At 40.7% G+C, this 11,272-nt stretch overlaps 1 protein-coding gene across 1 annotated transcript in view; it reads left to right on the top strand.

Moving 5' to 3' along the window:
- The first annotated feature begins 1,144 nt into the window (after window positions 1-1,144).
- LOC115167279 (polycystic kidney disease protein 1-like 2) overlaps window positions 1,145-11,272 on the top strand; it is a 26,289-nt gene continuing 16,161 nt past the window's right edge. Inside the window, exons 1-14 of the mRNA XM_029721540.1 lie at window positions 1,145-1,915; window positions 4,969-5,127; window positions 5,278-5,466; window positions 6,678-6,788; window positions 6,972-7,119; window positions 7,208-7,437; window positions 7,534-7,941; window positions 8,033-8,290; window positions 8,616-8,808; window positions 8,995-9,112; window positions 9,467-9,608; window positions 9,873-10,247; window positions 10,410-10,552; window positions 10,686-10,865. Of these exons, the coding sequence (XP_029577400.1) occupies window positions 1,588-1,915; window positions 4,969-5,127; window positions 5,278-5,466; window positions 6,678-6,788; window positions 6,972-7,119; window positions 7,208-7,437; window positions 7,534-7,941; window positions 8,033-8,290; window positions 8,616-8,808; window positions 8,995-9,112; window positions 9,467-9,608; window positions 9,873-10,247; window positions 10,410-10,552; window positions 10,686-10,865 (2,982 nt within the window). The 5' untranslated portion in view covers window positions 1,145-1,587. The remainder of the gene's footprint in view (window positions 1,916-4,968; window positions 5,128-5,277; window positions 5,467-6,677; window positions 6,789-6,971; window positions 7,120-7,207; window positions 7,438-7,533; window positions 7,942-8,032; window positions 8,291-8,615; window positions 8,809-8,994; window positions 9,113-9,466; window positions 9,609-9,872; window positions 10,248-10,409; window positions 10,553-10,685; window positions 10,866-11,272) is intronic.

Raw genomic sequence — 11,272 nt, 5'->3', positions numbered from 1 at the left:
TACTGCCCCTAGCCTCAACAGGTTAAGGACAACAAAGTCAAGGTATTAGAGTGGCCATCACAAATACCTGACCTCAATCCTATAGAACATTTGTGGGCAGAACTGAAAAAGCATGTGCGAGCAAGGAAGCCTACAAACCTGACTCAGTTACACCAACTCTGTCAGGAGGAATGGGCCAAAATTCACCCAACTTATTGTGGGAAGCTTGTGGAAGGCTACCCAAAATGTTTGACCCAAGTTAAACAATTTAAAGGCAATGCTTCCAAATACTAATTGAGTGTATGTAAACTTCTGACCCACTGGGAATGTGATGAAAGAAGTAAAAGCTGAAATAAATCAGTCTCTACTATTATTCTGACATTTCACATTCTTAAAATAAAGTGGTGATCCTAACTGACAGTGATTTTTTACTAGGATTAAATGTCAGGAATTGTGAAAAATTGAGTTGAAATGTATTTGGCTAAGATGTATGTAAACTTCAACTGTATGTATATGTATGTGTGTATTTTGGAGGGGTTGGGTTAAAAGGCATAAGTAAAATTTCAGTTGGACCTTTTGTGCAATTGACCAATAAACTGATCTTAATAATAATCTATTGTATTGGGAGCTATGGAGGGGGTGGATAACAAAGTGTTGCTGGATATGTACTGCACAGTCCTCCTCCAAAACTACACATTCTTGGTTAGTAAAGACCCTACTGAGTATTTTCCACCCCACTTTAGCTAAGACAGTTAGTAAAGTTTTTTTCTCTACAGCCCAATATTCTCAACATACCAGTGTCAGCATTTTATTATTTCATTATTGAAAGAAAAAAAATGTAACCATATTTTTTATTTGATTTCATAAAATACTTATTGCCTTTTCTTATTGCCACAATAAAAGTGGCCATTGATTACATTTCAATATCTTTTTAATCAGCTAATGATATTATTACAGTCTGTTGAAATGCAGGCTTTTATTTTATTAAGTTTTCCTCATTCCCCTACAAAAGTTGCATCAAAGTGACTGGCAGTATAGTACTGGGTTGAGAGCGGGAACATAGTTCATTGTGGCTCTAATACTTCTACTACTATTTTGATATGTCCTTGATATACTTTGAAAAGGAAATTCTGACAGTAAAAATATATTGATTTCTTATGATTTGAATAAGGCAGGTTAGAGCTTCTGCTAGGGTTTGAATAGTGGTTGGATATACAGTATAAAGGTCTCTCTCTAACCAGAGTAGCCTACTGGAGTGTATAGCACTGCGTACTGGACACAATCATCTTATACTGCATGCAGGCTGCAATGAGTGCTACATCATTGGCAGCCTTAAAGAAAGAGTAAAACTTGGAGGCTGTTGACAGACGGCCAGAGGACCTTATTATAGCCCATTCACCGTAGGCCTTTGCTCTTGTTTGTGAACAAGGATAATGCAACCAATGGGAACTCACAAAGCCAGACTGTAAGGCGGACAGCCCTTTGTTGGAGCCAGAACAGATCATTCTGTGATGTTGAAGTGGTGACAGGGAATTGCTGACGTCAGTCCCCTTTAAAGATAGCATGTCACCAGGCTGCCTGTAACAGTGTAGAGGTGAAGGGGTGAAGATGGACAGCACTAATCTCTCTGTGTTGCTCTTGAATGCTTTCCTCTTAAGCCTGTCTTGTGCTGAGGATGAGATAACACCTCTATCCTGCCCAGAGTACCAAGAGAGCTTTGACGGCTCCTGTTATGAGTTTGTGGGTCTACCTCGTTCGCGTTCCTTCCTCAGTGCACAGGGTTGGTGTGAGCGGGGTGGTGGACACCTGGCCTTCATTTTAAACGACGAAACCCAGCAGTTCCTACAGAAGCACCTGCAGCCGGAGCAGGACTGGTGGCTGGGCCTGGCACCTGCCTCCCCAAACCTAACACTGGACTCTGCTGCTGCTGCTGAGGGTAAGAGGACAACTGAAGAAAACACTAATTGCCATCAACATACTGTATTATAATAATAGATATGATTATGTAAAGGAAATCAAAGGTTGAGAGCAGAATGTCTTGTGCAAGGATGTATTTGCAAGGAGTTATTTTATTATGTGTTAGAGTGTATGATTTAAAGTCTTATGAAATTGCCATGATATGAGGGAATTTCTATGTAAAAGGACCCATAAGCACTAACAAGAGAAGTTCATAGGATCATGTCAAATCTAGCGTCAAATGAAAGCTATATTTTTTAAATGAAGGAATATATACATTTTTTGACCATTTTCTATCCTAAATATTAGGAATAACAAGCAAAGGCTTTGACTGCTGGTCAAACAGATGGAAAAGGGGTCTTAGAAACATCTACCAGACGTTGGTTCAGATTTGATCCGATCCAAACCAATAAAATGTCTTGTTTTGGGAGGAGCTCGATATTAAAATAATAGCCAGTGTGTAGAATAATACCCAAATATGCAAAGGTGGATATACAGTTGAAGTCGGAAGATTACATACACTAGGTTGGAGTCATTAAATCTCATTTATCAACCACTCCACGAATTTCTTGTTAACAAACTATAGTTTTGGCAAGTCGGTTAGGACATCTACTTTGTGCATGACACAAGTAATTTTTCCAACAATTGTTTACAGACAGATTATTTCACTTATAATTCACTGTATCACAATTCCAGTGGGTCAGAAGTTTACATACACTAAATTCACTGTGCCTTTAAACAGCTTGGAAAATTCCAGAAAATGATGTCATGGCGTTAGAAGCTTCTGATAGGCTAATTTACATCATTTGAGTCAATTGGAGGTGTATGATCATGATGTTATCCATGATGATGTTATCGGGTGTGTAAATCCACTTCATTACTGTAGTTAAATAACCAAAAGAGGTTCAAGGTTAAGGTTTCATGTCATAGCTGACACTCCATTGTTTCTGCAGACATCTTTTGAATCTTCCTTCGGAGCAGATATTTATTATCTGAGTTTTTGGAAAAGGTGGTCCCATAAAAACCAGAGGGAGATTTTAGCGAAATTCTGTTACCAAATATGCATCTGCACAGTTCTTCCAGTAAATGTGTTTTTGTAAAATGTTCAGTGTAAATTGTTAAAAGTAGTCTTATGTAAAACATCTGAGTCTCAGCGCAATTACAGTGCATTCGGATGGTATTCAGACCCCTTGACTTTTTCCACATTTGGTTACGTTACAGCCTTATTCTAAAATGGATTAAATACATTTGTTCCTCATCAATCTACACACAATAAACCATAAGGACAAAGCAAAAACAGGTTTTAAAAATATTTGGCAAATTTATAAAAAATAGAAATACCTTATTTACAGAAGTATTCAGACCCTTTGCTATGAGACTCGAAATTTAGTTCAGGTGCATCCTGTTTCCATTGATCATCCTTGAGATGTTTCTACAACTTGATTGGAGTCCACCTGTGGTAAATTCAATTGATTGGAAATTATTTGGAAAGGAACAAACCTGTCCATATAATGCCAAGTCTGGAGGAAACCTGGCACCATCCCTACCGTGAAGCATGGTGGTGGCAGCATCATGCTGTGGGGATGTTTTTCAGCGGTAGGGACGGGGAGACTAGTCAAGATCAAGGGAAAGATGAATGGAGCAAAGTACAGAGAGATCCTTGATGAAAACCTGCTCCAGAGAGCTCAGGACCTCAGACTTGGGCGAAGGTTCACCTTCCAACAGGACAACGACACTAAGCACACAGCAAAAGACAATGCCTGCATTGGCTTGGAAACAAGTCTATGAATGTCCTTGAGTGGCCCAGCCAGAGCCCAGACTTGAACCCATTTGAACATCTCTGGAAAGAACTGAAAATAGCTGTGCAACGACACTCCCCATCCAACCTGACAGAGCTTGAGAGGATCTGCAGAGAAGAATTGGAGAAACTCCCCAAATACAGGTGTGCTAAGCTTGTAGCGTCATACCCAAGAAGACTCGAGGCTGTAATCGCTGCCAAAGGTCCTTGAACAAAGTACTGAATAAAGGGTCTGAATACTTATGTAATTGTGATATTTCATTATTTATTTTTTTTATCCATTTTCTAAAATTTCCACAATCCTGTTTTTGCTTTGTCATTATGGGGTATTGTGTGTAGCTTGATGAGGGGAAAAAATAATTTAATCAATTTTAGAATAAGGCTGTAACGTAAAAGAATGTGGAAAAAGTGAAAGGGTCTGAATACTTTCCGAATGCACTGTACGTTACCATGGAATTGCCCTTGATGACTTTGTGTGAGAGTAGGCCTAGATATGTAATTGATATTTGAAAGAGGTAATAGTGTTTTGGGGTTGTTGTTTTTGTCATAGAATAATCCTCCTTTGCTGAGCTGTGGTGGAAGTATTCCTCACAACCTGTTTTTTTCATGATTATTTGCATCAGAAATCAGTTCAATTCCCAGTCTCCTAAACGAACATGATCCGCCCACCTGCCTACCACTTCCCTTGAGACAAAGATGGTTACTCTTGGTCTTGTTTTATCAGTAGACCTTTGTTGATCTGGCAGTAAAACTGGAAGTAGACACAGGCTGGGTTTGGTGGCTATCTCTCAAGTCAGCTGGCCTTTCTGTGTCTCGCTGGGAGATTTATAATGTATTTATCTCGCACCATTGCTAGGAGACCATGCCACATTAAGATATCTCCTTTTAGCAGCACCTGGCTGATGAAGAACACTTGTCATTCAATAGGGTCTGCTGTCCAGTCCCTTGATTTAGACAGGCCTTTTTTATTCCCGCACAAAGGACCAACTTTATCACCTATTCACAGCCGGCTTTTCAAGTGTTTTATTACGTGAATTAGAGTACTAACAGAGTGATGTATCAGGATGAACAGCTGGGATATAATTTTGTAGGAATATATGTCACAAATATAATATAATAGAATACTTACATACTTTATTTCCTCTACTTTGAAGAGCAGGTGTTCCTAATGTTTTGTATCCTCAGTTTATATAGAATATAATACTTTCATTGGTGTTTGTGCTGTAAATCCTCAGGTCCTCTCTCCTGGCTTGATGGCTCTGATGTCAGCTACTCTAACTGGATGAACGACCCTGATCCAGGGGCTGGCTGTGGTCACATACTGAGGAGCTCAGGGTTTCAATGGGAGGCAACAAACAACTGTAGCCAGGAGCTGCACTTCATCTGCCAATTTGGTTTGTATTTGATGTGTGTGTGCACGCATGCGTGCATGCATCTGTGTGTGCATGTATGCAGAATAACAAGGTAGCGAGGAATATACTGTATGCGCTTGCTATTCCCTTTCACTCTATAATTATTAAACCTTATTTACTTATTTGTCTCAGAATCTGGGCGCTCCATTGCTTGTGCTGACCACAATGCAACACTACAGTGTGGTTCTGGTCAGGTGATAGAGATTGATGACAGCTTCTATGGTCGTAAGACGGTTCACTACTGCCGGACGAGTCCCGCTTCTTCAGCCACCTCCACACAGGAGGAGTGTAGCTGGATAGATGTTGTAGATTCAGTGACAGGTATGGTGTGAAGTCTAATGTTTTTGAAACTGTTGAAATATTGTGCAAGGTGTATTTTGTCCATTAATGTTGCTCCATCCATCACTTAGGATATTGATATAAATGTATGTTTATGTTTGACTATTGATTCAATAATAGTATTGTTCTTACATTGTATGAGTAAGAACATTAAAGGTCCAATGCAGCCGTTTTTATCTCAATATCCAACCATTTCTGGATTTAACTATATTTCTTATTGGTCTATTAACTAATTTATCACCTGGTGATGTCGCGAGGCAGGCCAACACTCCATCCCACCAAAACAGGCTGACATTTCACACAGTCTTTTCAAACAGCTCTTACACTAAAAGGGCATTATCATAATTTGCACAATATCACAGTATTATTCCAGCCTAATAGAGTAGAAATATATAAAACACAGGAAATCACGTTTTTGACTGCACTGGGCCTTTAATCAAAGTGCTTTTAATGGGTCAAAGTAATTGCCTGCTGTGCAGTATTTGATCATTGCACTTTTAGGACATTCTGCTTAAAGTAAAAAGCAGAAATGTAAATATTGTAAAGCAAACACAGATTCAATAAAGGGCCCAGCAATTCAATAGAGGCAGCAATTCAACTTAGTTCCACTTTAGCAGGATGCTATTACCAAACAACTACATGATGAACAATATTTAAACATTGAGCTCTTAGAACATGTTTACATTTGCAAAGCATAGAGCAGAACTGTAAATATTGTAAAACACACACAGCTTCAACAACGGCACCAGATGCACTGAGGCAGCAATACAACTTAATTGCACAAAGCACAAAATAAAATACGTATTTGTGTCTTAACAAAAACCATAATAGAGGTACAGATGCTGGTACAATGTCAAGACTGAAAGTAAAGCCACAAAATGTACCAGTTTTAAATGGTTGTAATACTGTCAATGAAATCTAAATGTACTGCACTAAATACGGACCGTAGGTTTAAGCCATTGCTTAAGCTAGTGCTTCATGTATGAATGACAAATAGAATAGGCATTGTGATAATAATCCTTCCTCTGAACAGTGTGCACACAATTTATATTTTCAGAGCACTTGGATAAGTCTATTATAATGATAATGTGGATGATGATCTTAATGATGATTTTGATGACAATTATGGTAGAAAACTCTCCTCTTCTATTTCTTCACCTCTCATATGTCTATTTAATGTACATTATTTCCAGGAGACTGCCATGGGCTGCAGGCATGCCAGGCCACGGCAGATGTGGCCTCCTTTGGTGAACCATGCCCAGGGCTTGGCAGCTACCTGTCTGTGGAATACAACTGCAAAGAGGGTCAGAACATTCTACCCTGTCACTGTCTCTCCTTCCCTCCCTTCTACGTTCCATTTAAATACTCCAATATGTTTTCAGCTAGTGAAGGCCTCAATTTACGTTTTTTTCTAATGTTGTATTTCAACACATTATGAGTGGTGGCTAGCACACACAATCTAACCTAGCCATGTCTGTGGTCCACAGGTCTCCACTTATTAATGAGCAAGTTGGCTGCCGTCTTTGACAATGTCTCCATAACAGTGAAGTGGCTTCTCCATCCCTTCCAGGGCAACCTGACCTGCACTCTAAGTGCTGGAGATGGGCACAACATCGATCCTTATAGTCCAGAAGAGTGAGTAACTGAGTAATGTATACCACCCAACATCAAAGCCAAAAAGTCCCTAATTCATTCACAATGAATGGAATTTACACTCTCACAGGTTGGAGAGCAGTGTGGTTCATAAATACACCCGTCCGGGTGTCTTCATGGTTGGGGTGGAGTGTACCACCAGTGAGTGGCATGTGACAGCTCAGAAAGCCATCACCATTCAGGAGCCCATTGGGGAGTTTGGTGTCATTAAGTGCTATAGCATGAACCAATCAACAGATGGAGCAAACTGCAAGGCCCTGTACGGAAGCCCCCTTCAAATCCAAGTTGAAGTAGAAGCTGGTAAGTAAAACCAACATGAGCAGAAATAAAAGCATTTGGTCTTACATTTCCCAGAGTACAAATCTTGGTAGAATGAGACAACTGTTCTATCTACAGGTACGAATGTGACCTACAAAATCCACCGTGGTGAGATGTTGGTGGTCAATTCATTAGCAGTCAGAGGAATCGTCCCCCACAACATCACAGTGGGACCAGAGGTGGAGCAACAGCTGGGCTCTGGCTGCCACCAGCTGACCCTGCATGCCTCTAACGGGGTCTCGGTCTTGGGCGTGTCCACTGAGCTGCAGGTGTGTCTGCTGGAGCCTGTGGAGGGCCTGCTGGGATCAGTGATGGCTGAGGAGGGAGAGTGTCCAGACTCAGACCTCTATGTTAGAGTCTCCCTGGACCGGGGAGCCCCGGTGCAGCTTCTCTTCCAGGTGTCTGGAGCCAATGACAGCATCTCTGAGACCAGAGACATGCAAAACAGAAGCACGCAGGTTTACAATATCTCAACCACTATCCAAGGTACCTACCCAAATACAATCAGAAACAATGACAGAAGATAGGAAAAGATTAAACCTTTCCTTGTTTATTTATATCAGCTGTTTTGTTACAGGAGCTTTGCAAGTGAAAGTCAGGGCCTGGAATGTCTTCTCACACATGGACGTGGATGTGGGGAACACAGCAGCAGTTTGTCACAATAAATCAGACTTTCAGACAGAGGAGCATAAAAGGCTTCCCCGGGCTAATGTGGAAATCACTTCCGATCCAGAAAGTCCATCTGACTTCACTCAAAGTGTCACACTTGGGTTAACTGGTTTGAGTGGAGTACCCGGAATCAGTGAACCTGGGATACAACTTCAATGGGAATGCAGTAAGTACCAGAGCTGAGAACACTCACCTCTCAGTTCAACTCATTAGTAAGCTAAGGTAACAAAGTCTGTCAAGATTTTTACGTGGCCCACTTGTTCAAGTCTTATCTTCAAGGCCTGTGCTAGTTATAAATCTGAAATCCGAAGATTTTAAGTTTTCAGTTCAGGCACAATCTTTCTATGAATAGAGTTGTTCTTCTAAACTCACTAAGTAACAATGGCGGTATTTCTCTGGTTTCCGGGTGACCGTATTGATTGTGTAGTACCTTTAATGTCCTTTCAGCACAGATGTTCTACTCAAACCATGTTCCCCATTTATTCCAACAGATGAACAATGTAAATGCAGAGACAAAACAAACCAGGAGACTCATGTGATTACAGCAGCCTGTCTTCCAGACCCATTTATATTTGATATATACAGTTTTACTGTGCAGAAGAAAAATGGGTCCGGGGCTCAAGTGGCTAAAGCAGAGAAATGCATCACTGTTACTCCGCCAGAATTCACCGATGTTACCATAAGGTAAAACGAGGGAGGGAATGGCTCATTAGACAGATGTATAGTCCTGAGTGACATTTTGTTTGTTAGGAGAGGTTTGCATTATCAAACGAAGAAGCTAAATGGCTGATTTGAATCAAATTCTAAGTTACAGTAATCTATGTCCCAGAAGATCTATTGTATGATAAAAGTTAACCTTTATTCTTTTAGTTGTTCTAATTGTAACCCAGTGAACATAAACAACGATGTAACCCTCAAATTGGAGTGTACCACCGCAATGAGTTGCCCAAAAGTAGTTTGGCATGTTGAGGACACAAGACCTTTGACAGTAAGTCTGAGACTCCTCTATTGTGCATGTTGCACACAGGCATATTTATGAATAGTGGTTTCAGTGCATGAATAGATAGAACTTCTGTTGTCTAATTTAAGATTAGATATACTTTATTAGTCCAGACAGAAATATGTCTGCTATTAACCAACCCCTCCGACATGCACACAAACACACAGGTGTTTGAACACACAAACACACAAACATACATTCATTTGTAATTTGTCACATGAGCAAAATAAGTAACCTGAAATGAATGCATGTGCAGTTGGATTGTATAAAAGCTGTAGTCATTCTGTACAACGACAGTGTCTATGAAGGAAACAGATTTCATTTTGAGCTAATTTCTTCTAGGGAGACCTCAAACACTGCTACAAAACAGCAAAGCAAAGACCACTGCTACACAGAATAGATGGTGGCAATGAATACATGGTGACAAGTGACAATCTGAAAAATGCACAGTCCAGATCTCTGAATCTCAATGTGATAGCGTATGGTAGGTATTCACTGATTTTAGAGTATGTGTTGTTACACGTGCTTTAGTTACAGATAAGCATCACTTATGTTGAACCTGACATCAGAATGTCAAATTGGCCATTGTAATGTGGGCCATAAAATGAATCAAGTGTTCCAATGTTTTAAATTTTAGGTAGTGTATAATTTGATCATGGATATTTAGAGTAAATACTGTACATCCAGACCAACCTTTACAGAATGTATTTATTTACATTAATGTAACCTATTCAACTTTTTGTTGTAGGTAAGACGACATCTGGCGTTGCCAAGTACACCATTCAGATACCAGGTGTTGCAACACCTGCACCTGTTGCCACTAACATACCGCCTGCTACTACCTTACCGGCTGCTACCACCATCCTACCGGTTGTTACTACTCGTCCAGCTGCTACTACCATCCCACTGGTAGCTACTACCCTACTGGCTGCTACCACCATAGCGGCAACTACTACTGTATCTGTAACTGTACCTGAAAAAACAGCCCCGACTACCATCGCCAACCTCCATTCCTGTATAATTTCCCCTCAGTCAGGCACAGTTCTAGATGCTTTCAATATCACCTGTGCAACAACCTCGTGCTCCACAGGCAAATGCCAATATTGTTTCAAAACTGACAAAGGTGAGTTGTCTGAAATCTGTCCACAATGTAGTTTATTTCAAGAGACTTTCCCCTATCAAAGAAGTTGAATAGTAGGACCGTAAATCAAAAATTCAGTTCCCTGTATTCAGATGAAGCTTCATCCACTGTATGAAAATACTTGAAATAATATTTACATTTCAGATAAACATTTGCGCTGCAGTTATGGAAATGAAGTAAAGTCAATCTTCCTACCTCTCGGGAACAAAAGTTACAACTACAGTCTGTCTGTGGTGGTTACTCTAACAAATGGGGATAGAAAAACCAATGCCACAATCACCACTGAGGTTTGTCATCAACTAAAAATCCTATCATTTACTTAATGATTTAATGCATGGAAACTGTCCTGTCTTTCTGCTCCATAGAGCTCACATTTATAATGTAGTATCTGGAGCTCACATTTGATTGTTGTCCCCCAAGGTGTGGCCAGCCAACTCCAGTTCCTCAGTGGAGAATCTGCAGTCTGTGGTTGAGAACACCGTCGCTCAGCTACAGCAGCAGAGGTTGCTCACTGGGGAGACCCTGGGACAGATGTTCAAGTCTGTGTCCGACATTCTGAACAAGGACTCCAGTGAGGATCAGAAAGGTGCCAGGGAGGAGGTGAGATCGGGGTAATATTCTAAGGTCATAGGGAGCATGGGTTTTGATGCCAGGAATATCTACGCCAGGGATGGGCAACCCGCGACCCGCTTTTATAGTCCCGTGGATCAATTTCCAAAAACGAAGCACCAATTATTATAATTGTTTATAGCCTTTATAGACTAATAATGAGCAGTTTATAAACTACTTATCAGGGTTGGCTCCAGGCATAAGCGACATAAGCGGTCACTTAGGGCCCCTGGCTGCTAAGACGGGGACCAGTCAAAACAATTGGCCCACGAGGTGGAAAGCCAAGTCTCGCTTAGGGCCCCCAAAAGACTAGGGCCGGCCCACTCTACTGCTGTAATGCATTTAGTTAAGAGCGTTAAGTGGTTTAACTGCAGAAATTGATTGATTGCAAAATTCAG

This window comes from Salmo trutta, chromosome 29 (assembly GCF_901001165.1).
Source record: "Salmo trutta chromosome 29, fSalTru1.1, whole genome shotgun sequence".
In the NCBI taxonomy this organism is placed as follows: Eukaryota; Metazoa; Chordata; class Actinopteri; order Salmoniformes; family Salmonidae; genus Salmo; species Salmo trutta.
Note: the sequence above shows the minus strand (reverse complement) of the source record. Positions and strands in the feature narration are given on the sequence as shown.